The sequence below is a fragment of the Echeneis naucrates genome, chromosome 10 (genome assembly GCF_900963305.1).
Source record: "Echeneis naucrates chromosome 10, fEcheNa1.1, whole genome shotgun sequence".
In the NCBI taxonomy this organism is placed as follows: domain Eukaryota; kingdom Metazoa; phylum Chordata; class Actinopteri; order Carangiformes; family Echeneidae; genus Echeneis; species Echeneis naucrates.
In genome coordinates, this window is record NC_042520.1 from 16,332,062 (window position 1) to 16,359,103 (window position 27,042).

At 38.4% G+C, this 27,042-nt stretch overlaps 1 protein-coding gene across 1 annotated transcript in view; it reads left to right on the forward strand.

The window, feature by feature from the left end:
* Nucleotides 1–26,654, forward strand: part of ctnna1 (catenin (cadherin-associated protein), alpha 1) — a 65,883-nt gene extending 39,229 nt beyond the window's left edge. Inside the window, exons 10-18 of the mRNA XM_029511860.1 lie at nt 2,273–2,365; nt 3,100–3,256; nt 3,977–4,177; nt 5,752–5,903; nt 9,178–9,288; nt 11,028–11,209; nt 15,065–15,170; nt 25,065–25,199; nt 26,132–26,654. Coding sequence (XP_029367720.1) covers nt 2,273–2,365; nt 3,100–3,256; nt 3,977–4,177; nt 5,752–5,903; nt 9,178–9,288; nt 11,028–11,209; nt 15,065–15,170; nt 25,065–25,199; nt 26,132–26,422 — 1,428 coding nt within the window. The 3' untranslated portion in view covers nt 26,423–26,654. The remainder of the gene's footprint in view (nt 1–2,272; nt 2,366–3,099; nt 3,257–3,976; nt 4,178–5,751; nt 5,904–9,177; nt 9,289–11,027; nt 11,210–15,064; nt 15,171–25,064; nt 25,200–26,131) is intronic.
* Nucleotides 26,655–27,042: the final 388 nt, after the last annotated feature.

The window sequence follows — 27,042 nt, forward strand, 5'->3', positions numbered from 1 at the left end:
TTCCCGGCCTGGAACCATTCTGTGGAGTTTTCATGTTCCCCCGTGTCTCTGTGGGTTTCCTCCCACCGTCCAAAGTCATTTTTGGGTTAACTGGTGACTCTAAATTGTCTGTAGGTCAAAGTGTGAGTGGTTGTGAGTGTGGTGACCTAACTTACCTTTAGCTAATAAAAAAGAACCAGAGCATTTTTACCTGCAATTATATTCAGTATGATGATGACATAGCATAAGTCATTGAACTTCCAAAGCACATTCCCCTCCTTTTCCCTCCTTTCCTCCTGTTCTCCTTCCCTTCTTGGCAGTCAAGAAGAAATATTTACAATCTAATTTCTACCCCAGTCTTGCTGCACTTTTTATCTTTGTCTGAATTGCTAAGCATTAAAGTCTTATTTTTTTAAGGAAGAAGAATACACAATATTTTGCATAAAGTCTCAGACGCTGGTTCATTGAACATGTTGTTAGTGCATAATTTCAGAATGATGAAAGTAGTGGTACACACTTTGGATCACAACAAGCACAGTGTGTCATCCCATCTATGTTAATCTGTATAACATAAATCTCATTATACTTGGTTACATCAAGCATTCCTAAGATACTGTGCACTGAAGTGTAGTTTAAGATAGTATGGTAAATATGATGCACTGTGATACAACCATAAGGGTAAAGGCTTGTTTATCTGCTTAGACCACACGGTTCAATCGCTGGTGAATAAAATCCATGATTTTGGCTGAGGATATGTGTACGTAACTTAAATTGCTTCATGAAGCTCATACTGTTTTGCTATGTAAATAAATTGAGACTTGCTGTAATGCTTTGCACATATTTAAAGTCTCATTCCTGTACTAGTTTAAATGGTATGAGAACATGGTGTTGGTTGACTTGACGGTGGAATTTTCTTATTTGGCTTCCTCTTCACTCCCTTTAATTGGAAATGGCTGTTATTCCAGTGGTATCACAGTGACAGTAAGGTTAAACCTTACGTGAAACATTAAAGTGAAAACACTGGTCGCTCAAATAAGTGACAGTTTTTATTTATGCCCCCTCCCCTCCTCTGGGGTTGAATGTTCTCCCCATGGTCCCTGCATGCATTTGCGTACAGATGTGGGATATGTTTATTTCACCATGCCAGTGCGTTAACAACAAGCTGAAATGAGTGCTTCTCATCAGCACAAATATACAAGCAGAAATCCTGTAGGATTGAGGAGGAGAGCATCATTATCACCGTTTCAACCAGTGAGGCACTCACTTTTTTTTTTTTCCCCTTAACTGGTAAATTTCCCCCACATTCTATACTTTTTGTAGTACTTGATTCAATAAACCAGGTAACCCAATCTGACTGACTGTAGTACTTAATTGCAATGATTATAACTGACAATTCTGTGTCACTCAAGTTTAGATGTTATGGTGAAACCAGGGTTTTGTTTATATTTAGTTTCTGTGTGACTCAGATCTTGGCATTTAAATTGGTGAATATAATATAACCAATTGATTGCTGCAAAATAAGGACCAGGTTTTGTTTTTTGTTTGTGTTGTTGCTGGGTTTTTTTTTTTTTGTTTTTTTTTTAGGCATTTCAATTCTTGTTCATGCTACAGTGCAATCAGCAGTTGGATTTTGCCTTTGTAATTGATTATGTTTCAGCACTGTCTGTTGGATAATCCCGCTTTGGCACAGTTCCTCACATCTCAGGCATTTTGTTTTAGCATTGTTGGCAGCACATCCCAACCAACCAATTGGAAGCTTCAGAGTATCTGACCTATATTTTTAAGAATAGGACTAGTAGCATAATGTTACACTGGAAGCGGCAAAAATATTTAGAAATAATAGAGAACTTGATTTGTTGGTCAATACATGAAAATATACTCTCAAACCATAAATTTTGGAAGCCACAAAGCAAGACTTTCTTACACCCCTCTCTCAGCTGCTTGGATTTTGAAAGTGTCAGGAATATTTTCCTCTCCGATTCCAGGACAGTAATGGCAATGTGGTATTATTGGGTTTTAGTTGCAGAGGATACCCTATCCTCATTACCAGCAACAACTTACAATTTGCATTTTGAGAATTGAACTTTTTATTTATTTATTTATTTGCAAAACATGTACAAAACTTTTTCTTATCTTTATTATCTTGTTCATTTGGTGCCTTGGTTTAGTTTCTCCATTTCTGACAGAGAATTTCTGAACCACCCTCATATCATAAGATAAACAGACTTTTTTTCTCCCCAAAAGTCTGTGTCCTAAACTGAGGCTAAAAGGTATATCTTTTTTTTCTGCTAAGGTGGCCAACCTGGCATGTTCCATCTCCAATAACGAGGAGGGAGTGAAGCTGGTCCGAATGGCAGCATCGCAATTGGAAACTCTGTGCCCACAGGTAGGTACCCTGGCAGTTTTGCCTTAAACTTTTTTTAGGTTCATTGATTGCACACCTCCTTGAGAGTCATACGCAGTCTTAAGAAACGGACTAGAGTTGTTCATTAACTATCAATAATAAACAATAGTTTATAGAAATGGTGGCTTCATTTTTAACTTGATTTATAACCACACATGGTTGAAAATGATCTTCCACCCATGTCCTCAAGCCTGCAGTTCTTGCTTGGCATATACACAATACAAAATGTATACATATGTTGTTAGTGCAAATGGTTTGACCCAGCTTCGTTTTTTAATTTCATATATAGATTAAATACACAAAGAGAAAAAAATGTAAACATCAGTACCTGTAGCCTTGTCCCAAATATTGAGCCTGCATTTTTGATACCTTTGATACTATGCTAACTGCAAGTCCCTCATCTATACCTCCGTGCTATGCCAGCTCTCCCCACTTTGCTGTCAATGCTGTTTTTAATCTCCTCTAATGACTCCCATTCATCTTTGAGCTTTGATAACCACAGCTGTTTCTTCCTCAAAAACAAGCCGCTATTACTTTCACTCAATACCTCAAAACACCCCATCTAAAGTCTTTGGTAGCCAAGAATTGGCCTTATGCTGTAGTTCCAACATTGAGTTGGGAGAATAAGGGGGCTTCGTGCAATCAACCTATGCAAATGTTGTGGCTGTGGGCTATGCTGTAATGGAACTTTAATGGCTATAATTGGGTGATTACAGGTGATTAATGCAGCGTTGGCCCTCGCTGCCAAGCCCAATAGTAAAGTGGCCCAGGACAATATGGATTTGTTCAAGGAGCAGTGGGAGAAACAGGTCCGCGTCCTCACTGATGCTGTTGATGACATAACATCCATTGATGACTTCCTTTGTGTGTCTGGTAAGTGGCATTCATTTACATGTCACTCTCATGAAAGGGCAATGTCATGCTGTTGTGAAGATAAAAATGTGAAAGCCAACAGTGTGCTTTTTAGGTCGAATTAGGTGAGATGTGCACAAAGCATTTAAGACCTTAAGCAAAGTTACAACAGCTGTAAAGGATCTGTAGTATTAGTCCTCCCTGATTAGAGCCTACATACAAAGGCTACCATACATACTGATTGGACTACACAGAGGAAAGCACTGAAGCATTAGCAGAAATACATCTGAAATTGACATCCTGTCCCATGTGTTAAAGCACACAAATGGTTTGTAAGGCATACCCTTAAAGAGTTCTCATTAAGCATTAAGAAGAGTGACTTCTTTCACCTCCAGCCAAGGACAGACTGTAATTTACACAGCACACATTTGCATTTTACAGGCTCCCCATTAACAAGTAATCAGAGAATTTGTCATCAGCCTTGCCCACCCTTCTTGAGTCTCCTAGTGGCCCCCTTAATTTCAGCCCTTGTACGAGCACAGACTGAGAATTCCCTGACTTGTTGCATTATCCTATTTTAACTCATATCGGCATGTTCCTTTTGGATCAAAGAAAGTCATGGATGAAATAAATGAAAAATACTAGGTAAACTTACAAGCAAATATCTTTGTATCTATACAAGATAATGTAACATTTGTACAACGTAACTTCACTAACTACATCATTGCTCTGTCTCTCCAGAGAACCACATTCTGGAGGATGTGAATAAATGTGTCATTGCGCTGCAAGAGAAAGATGTTGATGGTTTGGATCGCACTGCTGGGGCTATTCGAGGTCGAGCTGCCAGAGTTGTCCATGTTGTGACTTCTGAAATGGACAATTATGAACCTGGAGTCTACACAGAGAAGGTCTTGGAGGCCACCAAGCTACTGACTGACACAGGTAACGCAGAAACATAATTTCATTAACCAAATTAAAATGTCTCTTTCACCCTGACATATACATATTTTTAAAAAAAAATTGACTAATAACAATAATGTTCAGGTCATGAATGACCAAAATACACCAAAACTATGGCTCTAGCTTTTTAACTATTGTAGCCTGTACATGACTTAGTTTTTATGATTTTGCACAAGTAGTCAGTTAGTGCATCATTTCAAAACGGAGAGCCTATACTTACCATCAAGGCAAAGCATTTTTAGATATACCCAGATCCCACATTGAAAAGAGTTTTTAGACATTCTTGTATTCATTATGGATGCTACATTGTCAGAGCCGACCACCTCCAACTCAACTGACACTACTAATCTGCACAGCAGGCACTGTTCACTTGTAGTTACAGTTTAAGCAGGATTTCTGCCTTGGCTGAGAGGGGTGATCAGCTCTAGGGACATATTTTGTCATGAATTATTTCAACACCTGTCAACAATAAAGTGAAGCTATGCTTGTTCATGATCTTAGTATATAATGCATTGGGATTGATAGTATTTATGCTAAGAAAATGATGTGCATGCAGACCCTAAATTTCATTAGTTGCACATTTGATAAAGAGAACCATGCATTGTTTTGTCTCCCTGGAAAGATTTGAGAGCCATCAGTAATATACAAAGAAAAGTCATCACTGTGACTGCAACAATCCCAATATGACCAGATTTTCACATTTCTTCCTAACATAGTTTTCATACGGAAGTCTGCAAGTTAGAAATGATCTGAAAGCATGGAACCAAACCCCCCCCTCCTTTTTATTTTTTTCGTCACTCTTGCTACTCTCTGCCTTCACATCTGCGTCTTGACATCAGTGCATTCCCATGAAGACTCAGTTGAATCCTAAGTAGTGACTTTGAAATACTATTAATGGAGATATCCTGGATAGCCCTCTGGAGCTGTTATTAATGATAACATTAGTGGAACAAAATACATTTGCTGGAACATCTGTGTCAAACCACCTATTGGAAAAATCTTTTGGCAAAAAGATGAGATGAGTATTTAGTTGTATATTTTTACTGAAACAATATAAGGTAGTAAGTTAAATGTAATTACTGCAGTGTTTTATTGATTAATCTGAAGCAAATGTTTACATTGGCAGGAGAACCCCCCCCCCCCCCCAAGCAAATTGGGTCATACTAGCATCTTTGAAAGTATAGCTAATAATTACCACAATTACTATTTCCTTAGACTCACTTGTTGATGGTTTGTGTCAGTTAGCTTTTCATAACCTGCAGCATTAGAAGGAATTTCATTGACCTGGAAGGGATGTAAATTCTCACATTTTCACAATGAGCCAATGAGTCTGTTTTAGTTTAGTAGCAGTTAGTTTATGCAACAAATCTGTCTGCATGTTCAATTCAAATATTCCTGTTATATAATGCATGCCTCACTCAGGGTATGTGAATAGTGTTCATCCTCCAAACTCTGCTGACTTTACTTGTGCATCTTTGCTGTCTGTGTTTTTTGAATTTTCATTGATGTTTTTTATTTCTCTCCTATCTGCCACCTTTCATCTCACCTTCATTCAGTCATGCCACGGTTCACAGAGCAAGTAGAGTCTGCAGTGGAAGCCTTGAGTGCAAACCCCTCCCAACCTGTTGATGAGAATGAGTTCATTGACGCATCCCGTCTAGTATATGATGGCATTCGTGACATCCGTAAGGCCGTGCTTATGATCAGAGTAAGTCTTACCAAATTTCCACCATGACACTTGGTTTCTGTTTAATACATTTTTTTGTACTTTCCTAATGGATAAAACATGGACAATCTGAGTTGCATTATATACCTTTTTTTTTTTTTATTATTATTTTTCCGTCATTTTTTGATGGTTTTACATGTCTAGAAAGATTTAACTTTGATCTCATTATGGAGCTGCAATACCAAGCCTGTGTAAAGAGCAAAATGATTAACCTTGGACAGAATTCATTTATTGTGGTTAAATAAAAAAAACTGTCAACAGAAGTCATTTTATTAATAACATTGTGTAGGTCTTTGATTAGTCAAGTGTAAAATAAGATCTATATATATATATATTTAGGGCTATTGGGCTGTGTACCACATGCTGTTTTTAATAGTATGTGAAAGCTGTATATCCGTGAACTCCTAGAAGCTGGTAATTAACTTGTCTCAGGCAAGAGCTGATCTAATTGACCAGACTTACAATCTAGTGTAACAACAGCCTTAGTTGGTCTTTGGTTAATGGCCTCCGCTTGAGTAGAACTATAACAGAGACCGATGGTAGTTGGGTACTATTCATGCATTACCTAATTGACTGACAATGAGCTGAAAACAAAAAACCCACTTCAGCTGTGAAGAGAAAGGGAAAGTTCATAAAGTTTATGGTAGAACTCACAAAAAGCCAAATTTAATTTTCCATATATTGAGAAGTCATATAATTTGTTTCTTATGTGGAGCAGTACCTAAGTCTGTATTAACTACATTGAGTTACAATGTGCTAGTTGGATGTATTATGTCATCTTCCATTATTTTCTACACTTTAATCTTTAGAATTGGGATCATTAGTCTTGACAGCACATTTTGTGTTGACAGTGGAGCTCCAAAACTGTGCCAGAGCTCTCATTAATAATGCTGCTCAGACATACACACAAACCAAATGAGAGGGAGACCATTAGGCTGTATTTGCATTATAATACGCAATTGATTTAAGATGGAGGTTTTTAATTAGCATTTTTAGTTGGACTGCAAGCCTGAGAAGTACATTCAATTTACATCTGCCCCAGCCCCACTCTTATTATCCAGATTGATTAATCTTTTAACATGGGGCCTGTGGGGCTAGCTGAACAAGCCCCACCTGGCAAGTGGGTGTACATAGGTATGTATGCATGGTTAAAAAAAATAAGGGAGGGTTTCTGGAAAATCTTGCTTATTTATAATTAATCTGTCATCTTTAGCCTGCCATTAACTGAGAGCAGCAGATACCAATGAGACTCAATTCACAGTTTGTCTGTTATCTAAAAAGAAAATTTCCAGGTGCCTTGGGTTTAGTAGGAATTCTTGAACAGGTTTGGGAGGGGATGATTACAGTTTGTGTTATTATTCACCTTGAATTATTGAATTGAAGCAGAATCTACAGTGCAGTTTTCCTGATGCTTACTCTTAATTTGTACAGTCACCAAGTACATACATTTCTCTGTAGAAGGAGTTGCTTGACTGAAGTGACACAGTTAACTTGTGAAACTAGTTGGACTGAGTCCAAAGAAGTATTAAATATTGCAAATCAACATTAGAAAACTATGACACAACATCTCAACAAGACATGTCCACATACACTGACAAACAAGCACACACTCTCTAGGCATCTTTTTATAAACCCTCACATGAATTCACTGCGCAGTGGTCTAGTCTTAAATTAGAACAGGCAAGTGTGTGGTTGGGAAAACTTAAGATAGACATGTCTTTAACCTCTGTAAGTGGTGCATGGGTACTATGTTGGACATCCCTCGGATATTTGAAAGGTGGGTGAAACACTCTCCCCACCTATGGCCACATCACACAATATGCCAGATATCAAGACATGTCAAGACTAGGGAGCTGCTGAAAGCAAGGCACAGAGGGTAGCTGTCATTACCTTATGATTTGTGCAGTGTGTAACAGCCCAAGGTGATTTTTGCTGACACTGTCTTCCACCAAAAAAAGGATGGAAGGGGAATAAAAAAAAACACAAAACAAAAGCAATGGTATAGTCACAGACTGAGTAAAAATAATAGCAATGAGGGTTTTTGCTGTTAGACCATATCTATAGCAAGAAACAAAAGATAGGTCAATGGTCTGACTTCTAACATTACCATGGTGCTGTAATTTCAACTCTGCCCTTGTTGTACTATTGCTGATCGTGTTTGATAAATGAGAGCCTGAGCATTTCAACTTTCAGACGTACTGGCGATGCTAGACAATATAAATTTAATAAATGCTAAGTGTGTTTTGCCACACAATGAAAAGCTATATTAATATTTAATTTACTGTGAAAGCAGTACTACACTGTCGAAACCCTTGTTTTATTAAATTGCAAGCTATTATTGTTGCTTCTTTACAGTAATTTCCCATTGGGTATTCACCATGAACTATTATTTCCAAGCCTCCCACATGCACAAGTTATCTGTTGCACAGGCCACAGCAGGTGATATCTCTGCCCCACTGAACAGCATTGTCTAGGTTGAAAGAGATGCCTTTGAGTCACTACAGCTTTGTATCTGAAACCTTACCCCTATTCCCTTGAGAACAAGAGCATCTCTACATTCCATAAAGCAGTGTAAGGTTGTTCAGAGACCTTCAGCTATTTTTAGATGTTAGGACTCCAAATCCATTACAGAAGGGAGGTATTGAGACAGCTGGATAAGCACACGTACCAGCACAGGCATGATAATGCCCTTTTATCTGTCCACATCATCTTCCCTGGGCCGATATCGGCACCAAATACATTTTTCTGTCAGTCAGCATTGTATTTTTATGTAAGCATGACCTGTTGAGATAGTAGCTCTTTTGAATATTAACATTGGCTAAAAATTGTTGCTTGTGGTTTGTTCTGCACTCTGTGCTATGGAAGAAGTGGCACTTTGGAAAAACACAACTCATACGTCACCCTCAATATTACAGATAGTCAACAGATAGAACACTGAAGCATTTTGTTCCCAAAATGTTTCATACCAGCTCAAACTTTCATTTGCCCTCTCAAAATGCACAGGCAGCACATTACACTTTATATACAAATTCATTCTGAGTTTACAATTTGTTGTACCAAGCAATGGGGAATAAGGCATTTATCTTCCCTGGCTGGCATGTCTCATAGATAGTAAGCAGGTTGATTATTTATTAGTCCTCAAAAGGGTTTACTATGCCAATATTATTTAATGCTTCTTCTTGCTTAATCTTCTTGCCTCTGTCTGCTTTACCCTTTATTTTCTCGTTTGCATCTTTTTTTTTTTTTTTTTGTACAGACTCCAGAGGAGTTGGATGACTCTGATTTTGAGACTGAGGACTTTGATGTTCGCAGCAGGACCAGTGTGCAAACAGAGGATGACCAGCTTATTGCTGGCCAGAGTGCACGGGTAAGATCTAGATTGCTTCTCATTGTATGTAGACATCACCTACATCTAAAATTTTAAGTTGTCCAATGGTGTCAATAATGCATTTTGAAAAAACAAAATCTTTGAATAGAAATGCATTGCATGTATCCATTGGAATCATACATTTAAATAATATTTTTGCTGTATAGGGTATTGTAATCAAGTTACTGCCCATAGAACAAAACCAAACTTGAAAATTGTTAAATATTATCTTATAAACTTGTCTTATTCGCTTCAATGATTACCATCAAATTTATTACATTTATGCAATACATTGATCATGCATTAGAGAAAATGTAGTCACTTGGTACAATGAAATGCAATTTACAAGACTGCATTAGAAGACAAGTTTAGTACCTCATAAAATGTATGCAGTTTAAAAAAATAAAAGTATACATATAATTGTTTATTGTTACAGTAGAGATATGTTTCTTTCTTTAGTAACGTTATGCTTAGGTTATGATTCCAGCATGTTATACAATCTGAATCAATTGCTTATCAGTTCTCAAGCATCCAGTAGGCTACCTGAAAGGCTTTCAGTTAATAATGAGGCTGTTGCTGTTTGCTCTATGTAGAGGAGGTGAAATAAACTGTGAATCCAAGCTCTCCTGTGCTTGGATTGCTGCTCTGTCATTTCATCTTGAGTGGTTATACTACACAGTAATCAGCTTGATAGGCCAACTTTGTCATTAGCAGTTTTCTCATATGAACTTCAGACAGTGTTGCTGTCCCTTGAATTTGTCTGACAATTTTGAGATCAAGCCCTAAAGATAAAGGATTACAAATGTCATTGTTTCTTCAGTGAGACATTTCAGTCAGCATTTTAGCCTTAAACATGCGCACTTGATTACTATTAATTCTCCAATCATGGTCTTGTCACACACTGGATTTTCTGCGTAGTCCCAAAGAGTTGTTCATGGTTATAGAATGTGTTAAGACAGCTAGTGGCCTAGGTTGGAGTCCGACATCCTCTCCACCATCTCTAACTTGCATGTCATAATAAAGCCAAAAATGGCAGAAAAATGATTCCCCACAGTAAATTTCCATTTTGTTTGTTTTATTCACTGAAGATTATCTGTTTTGTTAGGAAGGATTTTTTTTTCATCTTTTACACTTCCCCAGACAGCTTTACTAAAGCTTCGGTGGCTCTAAAGAGTTCTATTTAGCACTAATAGAATGAACACTCTTACGATGATATTCGGTTTTGTGCTCTTAAGTGTCCTCCCAGTTCGGCTGCACAAGCTAATTCGTTGGATGTCTGATTGCCTGTTTGGAAATGGCCCTTTAACCTGACAAAGCCTAAGAATGGACAGAATTGGTGCTAAACACATTTGCACATGATATTAAGAGCCACTCAACAAATGCCCTCATATTGATCTTCCTCAATGGTCAGAAACACTGACATTAGTAAATGAATGTGTTTGGAAATCACATATTACCTAGTGGCAGTAAATCTTGTTTCAAATCCATTTATTGAAAATATTAAAATATCCCCTTTTAACCTGGATAAGTCAGAGATATACTTATTATTAGGTAAATGCACATGAAAAATCTGGTAAAACACTGGTTCATGCCCTTTGCTGGCAACAATATTTGTGTTCACGGAAACCATAGGGGATGATGTAAAACAAAGTGCCCTGGAGTCACTGAAATAGCCTCAGTAATGGTACGCTCAGGTCTACTGTGCTAACCGTCTGGGTTTTCCATAACTCCTCCCTTAGGCTATCATGGCCCAGTTGCCCCAGGAGCAGAAGGCGAAGATTGCAGAACAGGTGGCTAGCTTCCAGGAAGAGAAGAGCAAGCTGGATGCAGAGGTATCCAAATGGGATGACAGTGGCAATGACATCATTGTGTTGGCGAAGCAGATGTGCATGATCATGATGGAGATGACAGACTTCACCAGGTGAGCTAGGACTAACACCTTGACTCATACACACAAATTTTTCTTCCCCAACTGATGATTTTGTAATTGTAGTTTCTTTTCTAGATTTGCAATACATCTAAATGAATAGCTCTTTTTTCATTCATGGGGTAGACATGCATATGCCATCTTAATCTTTCCTCACATTAATATTCTAATAGATGTGCAATTCAAGCAAAATGCCTCAAGACAGAATGTGTGTTTGAGTTAAGTCTTTGTCAAACACACCAAACATCACCCAATAAGTCTACATTTGTTTCCCAGCATTTGCCCATATCTGCCCAATGCTATGGACCCAGCTTTACAGTACCATTCATGCATCAGTGCACTTCATTTTCCTTAAGCAGCACTCTTGGTAGGATTTTCTCCTTGATTATTTTTCCATCCTTCCTTAATCTTAATATGCGCAAACATGAGCAGTGTGTCAAATCTCCCTCTCCCTATTTCATGAGTAAAGCTGGGTGTGCACTGTAAATCTTGAATGCAGAGCTGCTACAGGGTGACTATATTCAGTCATTCAGAGGTTTGCTGGCTGAAGGGTAGAGGAATAGTTGAAACAAATATAATCTGCAGAGGTCTGGTGTACCCTGAACGAGCAAAACATATTCGCAGCAAATATTTCTTCATAATCTCCTTTTACTATAAAGGATGAATATCTGAAATATTTTGTGGTTATAAGCTGTGGGTAATAACTGATACTTACAAACTTGAAAAATTGTATTATTTTTTTTTTACTTTTTTAATTTTTGCATTCCCATTTTTAAGTCTGATCCAAAATGCAAAAAAAAAAAAAAAAAAAAGCCAACAAAATAGACCAGAAACAAACCAGAAATTTAGGGTCCACAGAAAATCATAGTGTTGAACATTGATTATGTAAAGCAATGAAGTGGATGATAGTGTGGATTCATGGTTGTAAATGAGTGATGTGTGGGCGTGGCAATATTGACACTTTCTGATTAGGGTTAGATAGCATTTCTATCTCTGTTACCGTCTAGCCTGCACAGTGTGAATGTGTTTATGTGCGGGGTGACATTTTAACTGCCTGTCTATATTTGTGTGGCTGCCTTTTTACATTTTCAAATGAATTAGTCAGAGGACATTTTGTGCATAACTCTGAGTCACATCCGTAATGATGATGAAATGCTGAACAGTTCGAAGATCCCGTCTTCCTTGCCAAAACATCCCAATATTGTACTTCTTTTGCAGAGTTCAAAACAGTAACACGTCCAGTACTTCTTATTTTTATTTCTTTATTTTTGCTTCACATTTATTCTCAGGACTGGTAGAAAATTTTATTTTAAACATACCCTACATTACATCCACTGAAAACACAGATGTATATGTAATGTATTTGATATCGCCCCCATGGCAGAATACTGTTTATTTCATGACATAGTTAACAAATATACAAAATTAGGTACACAACCCGTTTGGACTTGTTCAATACTGCATTTACTGGAAGATTTGCAGACTTTGTATCTCTATCGCTTTGCCAACATACCCCTACCATCATGTCACTCCGTAACTCTTGAAAGTATTTATCTTGTTTAGTTCTACATGTACTATTATTTTGAATCATTTTGGACAGTAGCTTCCAGTCACTCACTATAAAACCAATTAAATAGCAGAAAGCAAGAAAAACAATATGAGCTAAATTGTTAAATGTGTTGAGAATCAATGGTTCTCAACACTGTTTGATTACTGACATGGCAAGCACTAAATGTAAGATGAAAAAAAAAGCGTTGGGGATGAACATTAGGTTGTGTTTATTTCAAATGTAGCTGCATGCCCCTCAACAACCCTAACTAGACCCTAGAACACTAACTTCTTTCACTTTGGAATGGGAAGATTATGGATTTTGATGGTACAATTATCAACTGTCATGCCTAATGTTTATAATTTAAAAAAAATCTAAAACAGCAGTCATAAACCACACAGTGTAGTAGTGTAAACTGTTGTTAAACTGTTACTCAGCCTCTACATTTGAATAATTGTGACATTTTCAATGGCACATGGGTATTTGTTGGGCTGAATATATATCTTCATCTTATGTCCTCACTCTCATATGCAGTTGTAGCACATGGAAGGTCAGTAGCTGGCTAATTCAGCTTGCACCCAAATTATTGCCCCCTCAACCTTGAGCTGGCACAAAGCCCTGCCAAGGTTAATGCTGTATGAGGTAATTGATCTGGACCTCTCTCTTGACAAATCTGCAGAGAGTGAGAGAGATTCTGGTTGACTCCTGCTTTGCTTATGGCTATGGTGACTTTCAAGGCATGCATGGCTTGGAAACGTACAACATATTTGGGAGCCACCTGTCTTAGAGCATTCTGTGCTGTGGAGTGCCCAGTCCTATGTGGCTTACATCCATCTGGAGGTCTGCAGCTGTCACTAGATCTGAAGTCCCTGCCCCCCCTCCCTCCATCAAAATCTTACAAAAGTGTCCTCATGTCAGGAGTTCTCCTGTCTATATTCATGGCCTCTTTGCTTTTCCCCATTCATCACTTGGCCACCTAGACAGAACAGGAGATAAGAAAATGTAGCATATAGGCTTTCATTTCATAAAACCAAAGGAGGAGATATTTTTCGTGAATAAATCAGTGGCTGATAAGTTTAAGCATTGTGATGTTGAGCTATAGCATTATACTAACCACAATCTAATAAAAATGCTCTGCTTGCTTTTTTCTCTGAACTCATCAGAGTGCCTCAAGTTCTGTCTCCAGGGGTTTACTTGTCCCCAGTGAGCTTCCAATATGTGCTCAGACGCGTGGTATCTTCCACTAGGGCCTTGACTTGCTTTACAGCAGAGCAGTAGAGGGAAGGGTTGGAGGGAAGAGGAAGCGAGAGAACAGAACACAAAATTCCATCTGTTCTGTGTTGGATGGCTCACTTTTTAGCCTGGAGAGAGCAGCTTTGAATCCAATTTGTGCCTCTTGCCAACTGTGCCCCAAAGTCCCTTGTGGGGAAAGAAAAAAATTGAAAATGGCTGACAAGCTTTACAGTGGGTCAGGTCAGGGCTGGATTGACCTGTGTTGGGACTGGCTTTGTTTGGCTTAAGAAGGGTCAAGTGTGGATGTGCTGTTATGACAATGAACTGTTTCTTCAAACAGAATTGTCTTCTAATGTGTACTTTAAATTCTCCCATTTTGGGTTTATCTCTCATCCTTAATCACATACCTGTATGAGTTTTTAGATGTAACCAATATTTCTTCACCAACAGTCATAAAACCAGCCAGATTTTCCACTTGGACTACCAATAAAGCTTTTGCTGTTGCTTGAATGAAAAGGGCCAAATAAGATTGAACTGTTTCCTCTGTGTTAGGAAGCATTTAACACTAGAATAATGTGATGGACTCTTGAATCAGGTGTTCCCCCCAAATTTCTGGGTGTAATTACATGGTCTCTATGTTTTCAGAGAACATTGTCTATATAGTTTGTCCATCATATATGAAATTACTGGAAAAAAGTTGATCTAATGCCCTACTTTGTGAGAGGACTGATGGTGTTACAAAAGACGGATGGCATTCTTGTCACAGCCCAGTGAGTGAAGGCTGCCCCTCTGCATTTAATGGGTCATAAGACATTATCAGCTTTGGCTGAATAACATTCTGTTCATGTATTGTGTGTGTGGAATAATATGTATATCAGTTTACGTACACATTTCCTTGACAGTTGTGTGAACTATTCCCACAAATCATGCTACTTTATCCATACTTTCCTCTAACTAAAAAGCATTTATCCAGAACGGCCCATCCATGAGAAAGATTCAGCTTCTACATACTGAATGAGCCTGCATCAGATCAGAACCAGTGACTGATCCTCACTTTTTCTCCCCAGAGGCAAAGGGCCACTGAAGAACACATCTGATGTTATCAGCGCTGCCAAGAAAATTGCAGAGGCAGGATCAAGAATGGACAAGCTGGGCCGCACCATCGCTGACAATGTAAGTCCTAATGAACCTTCATCTCCATGGGTTTGAAATAAACAAAATCTTTGTTCCTGCAATCCCAAAATATAATTAGAATTGTAGTGATCTGCTACATTGACGCTGTCAGAACCAGATACATTTTCAACAAGTGAAGAAACACTTGAATGTTGTTGGAGCTTTATAGCTAATTTGTTAAAATAGTATGCACACCCCTTCAATTCAATTCCTAGACCTCGCCACGTGAACAAACTGAACAACCAAGAGAAAATGATCCCAATGATCACACTGGCTGAGTTCTAGACATCCAGTGTGGAGAAACTTCTAAAAGGACTTCAGTCATTGCAGCTCTCTACTAATCTAGGCATTATGGTAGATTTGTCAGAATTTGTTGGAAGCCTCTTAGGTAAAATCACATCAGTGTACTTTAGAGTTCCCAAAAAAAGCACCAAATTATTTCTGGTCTGATGAAGCAAAGATATAAGTATTTGACCTCAATTCTAGACTTAAGGATATAATCTCTACCAAATGCTTCAACTAAGTAATGAGTAACAAATCAGAATACTTGTCAATGAGATATTTTGGTTTTTCCCCCTTAATATCTTTGCAAAATATAAAATTTGTGTTGTTTTGGTTATTAATAGTAAATTGATTAGCAAAATGTAATTTGTACGTTTTGATTTAAAAGTGCACCATAATAGGGAAAAAGTGAAGATGTGTAAATACTACACTGTAAGTTGTGGTATTGCTGAATCTTATGAATCGGACAGGGACAATGATAAATGAAAGTTTCTAAGTGAGTTGTCCATTGTACAGCCTGTTGCAGTATCAAAGCAATAAAATTATTTGGATGTATTTCTGACCGCTGTGTTTGAAGATGGGAACATACTTCACTAATGCTCCTTCTGCTGGCACAACATTCAGTGATGTATCAATATGGGGTGCATTTCATCATAATGGTGCTCATTCTTCAGAAGTTAAATTTACTGTCTATTAAGTCATGGAGGTTCTGACAGTACACAAGCTGACACCATTTACTTGAAGGTAAGTTTTTCATTCCCCAGACATACAGCTTGTTCTCAGCTCTTGTGTCACAGATGGCACGGACTTTGCTATGTGCTGTAGTGCATGGAGTTTTCAAAACCAAAAAATTCACACCAATATTCACACTTACAGCCCTTACCTGTGTTTTTTAAGTGTCCACTTAAATTAATATACATACATGGATTTTATTTGATTATAATATTTTAATGTTCCGGATCAAATTTAAGAAAAAGTCTTGCACAGCAAAGCCCTTCAGATGTTAACAAGTGCTGTGATTTGCCTTATTCATGAGACACCCCTCACCAGTCTTTACCAATTTCTTTCAGGATCAAACACTCCCTCCCTCTCTCCACCCTCTATCTCCCCCTCTCCGATTCCCAATTCCATCATCTTCCCACATCTATCCCTTACCCCAGAGAATGTGGTCCTTGACATAGCGAAACACACATTCAATTATCCATAGCCTCATATTTCACTTAAATACTTGCACTGTACCACTCCTCAGGGAGACACTGTACATGATTCATCCCCCAACTTGTTCATGTGCCATCTCATAGGTAGACTTATTGCCCATGTGTCTGCAATATGTACACATTTAGTTGTTAAATCGTGGAAAGGTTTAGTTTGTGATGCTTGCAACAAGACATAGATTTCCTTGGTGTAGACATTGCTTGTGGTTGAGATTCACCATCTGTGGGTTTCTTACAGTTCTGTCCAAGAACACTCAGGAAGTCACTAACTTCAGATGTTAACTATACAATTTCAATTTAGAATATATTATCAGTGTCTCTCTTGCTCCGGTTTTGTTGACATTTCTACAGATATCATATTGGCAAAACAGGGTTAGGGTTACAAACTGTCAGCCAAGCCATGTGTTCATTCAAGTAAAAATTTTCAGATTACTGCAAACCATAGGTTTAAACGCTTTGCCTCAATCATTTTTTCTGGTATTTTGTGATATGAATAGTAGTAGACAAGTTTTCCCTCTATAGGCAGTAGTGAATATATTGTTCAAGGATTATGTAATTTTGTGTTAGCTTTCTCTTTTTCTGTCTGCCAGTTGTTTCCATACCGAGAGTAGATGTAGTAGCTGCTTGGGCACATGGGAAGTATATTCCACATATTACTGGCTAAAAATGCTGCTTACAAAGCGCTTTGGCACAAAATTTACTTGGATTCAGATCGGGAGTAAGAGTTTTTATCAATTACCGTTGCCCTGTTTTATGCACAACTGAGGTTTTCAATTATGCCAACACATGCTGGAAACATCTGCATTTAGCTTTCAACAGAGATTGCTCCCTCATCGTCAGACATAATGAGCTGCTGGCCTGCAAGAGCCCTGCACTTCTGATATTTTATTTAAGGTGCCCTCAGATCCTCAATATTACAGGCCAACGTTGTTCACAAAGTAAGTCTTACCTGTAGTGACCTAATTGCATCTGAATCAAATGAACAGGGAATAAGCTGTTCTGGAAAGTGACTTTTTTGTGCCTCACTGCCTCTTTTGAAGATGCTTATTCACTTTAATGAAAACAGTGTAATCCCCCAAAGAAAACAGATGGGCAACTGTGTAGGTGTGTGTGTGTGTGTGTGTATGCGTGTGTCTTTGCATGCATGCAAACATGTCTTTTGATTGGCCTGTCTCTCTACAGACACATGTGTATGGATGTGTTCGATCTGGGTTTTATTTTTCTGTCGCTGTCTATATGTAGATACATTTATCTGTCCATGTGTGTGTTTGTGTGTCAACACTATTAGGGGATTTTTGGGTTTGAAGCACTGAAAGTATGAATAAATGAAGAGCTTTGGCTGTTGTAATCCAAGTCTTTTCCAAGAGTGTGGACCCCTCAAGCCTCTGAGCCAATCCAGCTGTCCCTCTTACCCTTTCCCTCTCAGCAGAGACCAAAACCCTATCAGAGCAGGTGACACTCACCCATAACACATCCCTAGAGCTCCTAGAGATGGACATGGGGTAGAGGGGAGAAAAATTATTGAGAGATAGGTGAGATAAAAAGAGTGGGAAGTGCATTTGTGTGGAGAAAGTAACATTCCTCTTGAGAGATGAATCCATTTAGAGTGCTTCACCTTTTAATTAGCAGTGTAATTGCCAGGTGGCAGTGTTTTTGTTTATTTATTTACATGGCTGTTTATATTTAGGACCAGAAGATGCCACAGGCCCACAGCAAAGGCATGGCATGTTGGAATAGTGTATATACTCCAGCACTAGTAGTTAAGTGAGTCACCACAAAGATGCACACATCCTGACAGAAAGTCAGTGGAGCAAAGGCAATGCTGGGACTGCTCGTTAACCTAGGCATATTAATCACTTGTGCTCTGTGCCTCTGGCCTGGAGGGCCCATGAGGGTTTATTCCTTATATAAAACATGTCGGCAGATGGTCCTAGACTGATAGCGGAGCATCCTACCATGCACGTTCCTTTGTAAGGTTGTGTCAAAATATGTTTTGGTGCGTGCATACTGTGCGATACAGAAATATGCAGGTGGACATGGTCTAGTTTGGGTTTTCTTAAAACCAGTTAAATATGTGTAATAGAGCCCTATTAAAGTTTAAAGAAATGAGTGTAGTGCAGGGATGAGCTGCAGGATTTAGGTCAGTACCATACAAAGGTCTGCACTGCAGTTTATTAAGAATTTATGACCCTCCTCTGCAGGGCACCTTATGAGAATTCCATCTGAGCAGGCTGGTAAACAAATAATGCTATGTAATTGAGATTTATAATGCAAATGTGTTAGCCACTATGTAGCCTATAAATTTCTGCTGCTTGCCGGCTCACCACATAAACACTTTCATGTACACATACAAACACATGCACATAAAATAAGGCTTGCATATTTAGAGAATGGGTATGTGCTTGCTCTGTGTGTGTTCGTTGGGCAAGCTTTATTCTCATGATGTATACTGACATACATAGTGTACTTCTCCAATTTGCATTCAATCAGTGAAGATTTATGGTGATCCATGGACTCTGCTAGTCACAGTCCCAGCTCTGGCCCTAGACGCTTTTCAGCAGACAGGGTAGTAAATTGCCTGCAGCAGTGGAGACACAAAATCACCCAGAGAACCCACAAATTCTCAGCTCAGCAGTTCAAGGGTCAGCCTTTAGCCAACAGCCCAACCAAGATCACCTTTGTTACTGGATGTGGGAAAAAAAGTAGGAATTCTCAATGGAATGCTTTTAAAGGCTCATGATAATTCAGAAGTGTAACAGATTCTTTTTTTACTTTGAAGTTTTGGCTACACACTACTTTTTGTAGAGCAGCAGAAGTAGCATGGAAAGACTAACCAAACAATACAATGACCTAGCTTTACAAAGCTGTCCCTTACATGTGAACCGTACTTCTGATACTGATTTGAGCAGACCAAGTAGAATACAACAATTGAATAATTTTTTTTTAAAGCACGAAGGCCTTTGCACTCAATCTGCAATTGCAAATCTGAGATTGGAACAGCCAAATGCCTGAGTGAGAGGTGCAGCATGAACATTAAAAGGTGACAAGGACCATCTAATTGGTCCCCTTGGTTACCTCTAAAGTTGGTCTTTTTGGCTTTCCCCCAACATTCCTAGGACCCAATTGGACCCAAACCAATATGGAACATCTTTTTAGCGCATGCGGTGGGCTGAGGAGATCTGGCTATCAGCCTTCTGTTTGAAATGGATCTTTATTGATATTGGAAGCCCAAGGGAATTGTATGTTTAGCTATCAACAGTAATATAATCAGCAACAGACGGTAGAAAAATCACAGGAAGGACTTAACACACAACTTCAGCAGATGTCTTTCTTGTTAGTAGTACGTATGCTCAAGGTCTTCTCCACTGTGCTGTAAAGCTGATGGGGTTTTTTGTTTTTTGTTTTTGTTTTTTTGCCCCCCATTTTCACCTGTTTCATTTATGGCAAATCAAATTTTATTTAGTTACTTTACACCTTACATATAGAGCAGGTGTACACCAAACTCTTCATACAGTAGTGAAAGAAATCCTTTGTATATTTAATCAAAAGCGTATACACGCGTTTGTACCAAACATACTGAAAATATTATTACACTAGGTCAAAGCAGAATTAATTGCCACTCCATGTTTCCTCCAGGGGACAGACCAATATCGCAAAGCTCCGTATGTTGTTGTTGAGCCATTCTAGCAACCTCGTTTAGCATGTAGCACAGACTAACCTCACTGAGCTTGAGATACTCAAGCAAATTTGAGTTAATCTAATGACCCAGTCAACATTTTTTCTACATGCTGCACTTTAATTGATCTTTCTTTAATTATTTATTTTAATTTTCCTACCTAGACCAAGGCATGTTTTTATTTAAAAAGAACCATCCTTTAGGTAATGGCATTGTGTTTAAAGCAATATTTCAGTTTTAATGTTTAGTTTAATTTTTAATTATTTCTTATTTTTTCTGTATATGTATCTGTTTCTTTCACCTGTGAAAATCCAGCCACAGCTCAACCAACCTTTAACTCACCTGGATCATGGTTGATCATGTTTGAGCTTGTCTTTTAACTGTAGTTGGAGAACAAATTGGCTTATGAGTATGTTATGACAGAGGCTTTTATAGGTTTGAGGTACAGTTACAGGTTTAGCAATTGCACAGTTCTTTTTCTTATTCATTTATTATAAGCTTTAGTGAAATAAATCATAGAATTAGCAGTTCTTTATATTTCCTGGCTGAGCATGAACCATGCCAAAGTCTAAAAGATTAAGATGTTTCTTTGAAGCTTCCACACAAACACACAAATTTGGTCCTGCTTAGATCTGAGAACATTTAATGTATCAATTTAATCAAAAACTTTATCAGAAAGCCTCCTCTCTGTACACTGCCCCTTGGCACTCACCAACAGGTTGCTGGCAGCAGCACATTACAATGCTGCCGTGTCAGTAAATATTGGAAATTGGCATTTCCTCTGGGTGATTCGTCCTGAAAGGTCAGCGCTGGGCGGCAGCAGTACTGTGGCTCTACCTCTCTCTGCTCTGTATAATGGAATTCAGTTGGAACTGCATGACATTTCCAATGATGGGATCTGACCTTCCTGATCATCATTTATATCATGGACATTACCCAACACGGAGCACAGTGAGAGCCTTTTGTTCAACATCCACTGCACTGTCATTCTTACTGCCTCATTTGCCTTTTTTTTTTTTTTTTTTTTTTTTTTTTTTTTTTTTTGTTTGTTTTTTTTTTTTTTTTTTTTGGGGTGTATTTGTTTTTTGCTTTTGTTTTCACTTTGCTTTGAACCTTGACTAGAGTAACAGCTGAAATGCTCTGTTGTGCAAAATAAAGGAAAAGCTGCCCAATCACTTACAAACTTAGATACAGATGAATGCAGAATACACTGCTGGTATTTGGTAGTTCAGCAATTAAAAGAATTATCAAATTAAAATAAGTATCTGATAGCCTCTGACACTACTTTGATGTTTTATCTTTGCTTATCTAAGATGGCAGCTACTAATACTACAGAAGAATCGTTTCCATCATTATTTCTGCCTTCACTCTTCGCTCATCCTGTTAACTGATGACTTACCTTTTCTTTTGCTTTACCCTGAAAGCAATAGAAAAAAATACTTCCTACATTTCTCAATAGTAGCTAACAAAGCAAGGTTGATTGTCCCGATCCACAACTGGCCACACAGCAGGTAATGCCTATTTCATCAGGCTTGAGGGACATTTAAGTGCAGCACAAAAACATTTTTGATAATGGGCTGTAATAGTTGGAGTCCCTATCATGGGAGGAAATCAGTCAGTGCAAACAAGAGTGATGGCCCCTTTGTTTTTGTTTTTGTTTTTTTTTTGTGTGTGTGTTTTGTTTTTTATACAAGCAAATCTTATTTTGTGAAATCGAAAAGATGGTTTAAATATGATTTTCAGCCTAAGTGCTGCTTTATGGTGTTTACGCAACCTGCGTTTACATTTAGACAAGTTGAGAAAGCACTTACCCTATTTGCCACTTTTATTTAATTGTGATTAGCTTTTAATTATTCATTCCTCCAAGCGCTAGCGATATAAAACTTTTCTTAGTCAAACATGAGTTGCTCACATTATAGGGTTTCTGAAAGGATAAAAACAGCAAAGGGAGATTGGTGAGATGCTTTAGCATCTGATATAATCATCAAATTATGAATATCCCTTAATTTAATCAGACACAGGGCTTTTCTTTGCATGTTCAAAATAATCTAAGGTGTTCTAATCTCTTCTCTGTGCAATTTATGTATTCACATGTCACAGTCAGAGCCTTACTGAGTTTCCTGAGTGGTGAGTGAAGCCAGCAGCTGAGCTGAGTATGAGCACAAGTGATGCTTTCACAGTACCCTGCTCTCAGCCGCCTGAATACTTCCCCAAGCCCTCATTAGCATGGCTGCTGCATTCAGCTTCATACCAGGTCTTTGCCATTGCATGTGTGCATCCACAAATGCACACACACTGTTACTTACTTATACCCCCTTTCCAACTCCAGCTGAATCCTCCTGTCTGCGTCCCTTTTCCCCTGTTGGATTTCTTCCCCTTATTTACTCCTCCATACTGTTTCCCCTCTGGCTCCCTCTTCATCCTCATCATTTCTCCAACTACTTATTTTTCTCTGGTTCTTTTCCCTTTTTCCCACTCCCCTGTCTCCCATTCTCTCCAGTTTCTCATCCATGTATTAGTCCTCTCCTGTGCCCTCCAGCTTTCTTTCCCCTAATCACCTCTTGCATACCTATCTTTAATAGAATGTCAGCTCTTGAATTTCTTCCTCTCAACTCAGCTCATCCTTCTGTTAATCAGGGGTGGACTGAAGTGATAACTTGGATCAATTTGTTAATGCTGTTACAGAATATCAGTTTCTTTTCTATAGAAAGAAATAATTACTTCAGTATTTGTCTCACATTTTAAATTGTGTTTACATGTTTTTATGGTAAAATGATGTGTTCCTGATAATTTTCTTTATGTCCTTGTTTGGCTGCCATTTCCCTCATTCAGATGTACTCTGTATGAATAAGCATAGCTCTGCTTGCTCGGGTGGGGTGGTGTGTAAATGTGTGCGAGTTTGACTGTGTGTCTGGGAGTGAGTGCTCTATATTCAGCAAAGCGCTCTACACTCCCACCAGGGATGCTGACGCGCCCAGCAGGATTAAATACATCATAAGTCCTTATCTATTTGAAGTCTCCAAAAATTACAATCCCAAATATGTTTCCTCTTCCTACACTTGAAAACAGAAAAGTAAACAGTGATTTCCTCCCATCTGCGGATTAGTATACTTTAATGGTGGTCATGGCCATTTTTGAGTAATGATGGAGAGAGAAAAAAAAAAAAAAAAGCTAACTATGATGTCCAATCTCTGTCATTTGGCCACTTAAAGACAAAGTGCCTCTCCATTGTATCTTGGCACATGCAAACACACTGCATATTAGGGTTCTACAGCATTGACCTCACAAGCTATTTCCTGTAGAGATTTCATCAATTAATATATTGGCTGCTATTCCCTCCTTTTCACCTTTTTCCTGTAGGTAGAATTAACAGCTGCCAATTGACTCCTTCCTCAAACAGTCAGGCACCTGCAAACATGGGTGTTTAGCCAGTATTTTCTCTTGGCTTTGCTCACCCACATGGTCGCACTGGTGCTTTTCACAGGTTTGTTAGTTTAGCGATGGGAAAAGCTGCCAGCATCTGATTATGTGCAACAGGGTCAGTCTTGTAGTGATCGTTAGTTACATACGTGCGTGCGTGCGTGCGTTCGTTTGTGTGTGTCTCAGTCAGTCAGGTCACACTGATAATCAAATGGACAGTGTCAAGGCCCAATCTGGATGTTTACACCCCTCATTAGAAGAGTAGCTAAGAGTATTGTGGCCTAATTACTATGTTGGCAAGAGACTGGTTTAGAAAACTAGTGAAGAGATTGGAAATGGTGTTCCATGGTAGAGCCCAAGTCCAATTACGAGAAGAAATAATTCAAAAAGATTGCCAATTCTAAATGCAATGCACTTATGGGGCTTTTCACATCCAGCCACTTTCAAGTAGCTTTGCGAATTTATTGTATTTCTTGAAGTAGATTGATGGATTTATTTATTTATTTTATCTATCTTTTTTTTTTTTAAGCCCATCTGACTTTTGACATGATTATTTTTTACTAGAAACAACAGTAACAGGCTTTTTCAAATTGGTACAGATTCAATGGCATAAAAATATTTTAGCCACAAAATTTTAGGTTACCTCACATCTATTGAATATGTCCCCAGAAGGTTAACTGGACAGAAATACACCTGCTGTTGTGCTTTTTTTTTTTTTCAGCTCTCAGCAATTTATCGGGACAGTCATACCTGAAGTCATCATTAAGGTTGTTGGGATGGAGTGTTCTCATACATTTGTATCACGATGGATTACTGACAGCTGATCCATTTCACCTGTTTTAACTTATCTACAGAGCTGCTGTTTAGACTCCCCTTTCAAATAGGCTTCACATAAGACTATTTCCATCACCTAAAAGTAATTGATTGACAGTATTATTTGCTTCCTAATAAAATTTGCATTCTGCGTGACTTGATCGTGCTTAACCCTGTGAAGATGAGTTATCAATCTACCGTGTTGTGGGCGTGCATTTGTCATTTTGGCTCTGACCACGTCCCTAATGTGGGTGTCTACCATGCTTGTCATACTGGTACTAACTCATCTTGATGAAGTACAAGATCATTGTAGATGAAAAGCTGCATAAATATTCAGATTGAGCAGTAACAGGAACTGAATAAGTGACACAAAAATTGATTCGCTGCACCACCATCAAGCACCTAGAATTATAATAAACAAACCCTCTTGTGATCAGATGCAAATTGACATGCATATTAGTTGACATGTTGTCTCTCTCTCTCTCACAGTGCCCTGACTCAACATGTAAGCAAGACCTGCTTGCATACCTGCAGCGTATTGCCTTGTATTGCCACCAGCTCAACATCTGCAGCAAAGTCAAGGCAGAGGTTCAGAACCTGGGAGGAGAGCTGGTTGTCTCGGGGGTAAGTTTAACATCAGTTTACACTAAAATTTTCAGTTGTTACTATGCTTGGGGCCTCACAGTAACTAAAACCTAGTTAAGCTGTTGGAATGAGTATTTAATCAAACTTAACTTTGCTGTATTTTTAGTTTTCATGACTATAGAGGGCAATAAAGCTTGGTTGCATAATTGCGAATACAAAGTTCAATAATGTGCCAATAAAACTGGAGAGCAAGAGGCAGACAACAGTGTTTTTCTGATTCCTCCAAAGCTCATTCTATAAGAAAATGCAGTGGCTACTTTCTACATTTTAATTATCTAGTGGTGTTCAAATAAATTAAAATACAGGGACTTAATGGCGCTCACTGTTGGTTTTATATACACACACACACACACACACGCACACACACGTATATATAAACTGATAACAGAAATGATGGCTTTCTCTGTTGAAAAGGACAAATTTTGCCAAATATTTCCTATTCTAAGATTTAGATAACATGACACATGGTCAGTGTTTCCTTCCATTAACTAACTACATACTTGCCAGTCATGCCAATTAAAATCTAGCATCCCTGTGTGCAGGAAATAATGAATTCCTCTGTCCTTTCTCTTGAGCTGAGCATGCTTCCAAAAGTTCCAGTCAAGTGTCACCAGTGTCTCTGAGGCTATTAAACAGTGGAGATTAAATTGGTGTGACCTTTTTCCATATTCTCCAATTTCTCACATCTGTTTGTGTGCCAGACAAACTTGGAAAGGTCGTTAATTCCTCATGACAAACACTTTGGTTTTGGTTTTCACCTGGAAAGCTTGCAGTACAAAATAAGACAACAAAAGAAGGGCGAGAACATTTTACCATTTGGGACATTAATTTAAAAAGGATTTGAATATGAAAACGGTAAGCTTGGTTGTCACCATTTCACAAGGCTCACAGTTTCTCTTTGGTTTTATCAGTTGGACAGCGCAATGTCGCTCATTCAGGCTGCAAAGAACCTGATGAACACAGTGGTGTCCACCGTCAAGGCTTCCTATGTTGCATCTACCAAGTACCAGAAGAGCAAAGGCATGGAGTCCCTCAACATGCCAGCCATTTCCTGGAGGATGAAAGCTCCTGAGAAGAAACCTCTGGTGAAAAGAGAGAAGCAGGATGATGGCCAAACTAACAGAGTAAAGAGATCCTCTCACAAGAAACATGTCAACCCTGTGCAGGCTCTGAGCGAGTTTAAAGCCATGGATAGTATCTAGACTGTTTGATTCAACAGAACACAAAATATTGACCAATGAGTTTATATGTAGGTTGAGCTTGTCATTCTATCAAAAAGGTTTTAACATATTTGTTCTATCTTCAACTAGATAGCGTGTTTGTTTGACCCATTATATTCCTACACTGCCTCGTTTCTATTTCATGAGTTCAGATATTCTCTACTCTGCACCATTACAAATGCCTCTGATCTGGAAAATATAGTTAGAAGGAAATCAACTGGACCAAGGCATTTTTATATTTTTCCCTTTGTCTCAAGTTTGTGGAAGGAAACAGTGGATTTCATAGCTATTGTGAGAAATAATTCCAAGAGGCTTTTGATGGTTTTGTACTCTAACCATTTTATAGTAATACTACGGGGACTCTGGTGTTTTACAACTAAAATGTTTGATAATGGGGAAATACATTCTGTACTGCTAATATCAACTATGCAAAATCTCAACTGCCTTATTTTAACGCAAACAATAACTATAGTTAATTTGGATGTGCTTGGCTGATTGCTAATAATTAGATAATTTGGTTCAGCCTTAACAAATCAAAGTCAGAATAGTTCCATTTGTGCCTCTTTTCTAACTATATGCATTGTTATGCCACTATATAAACA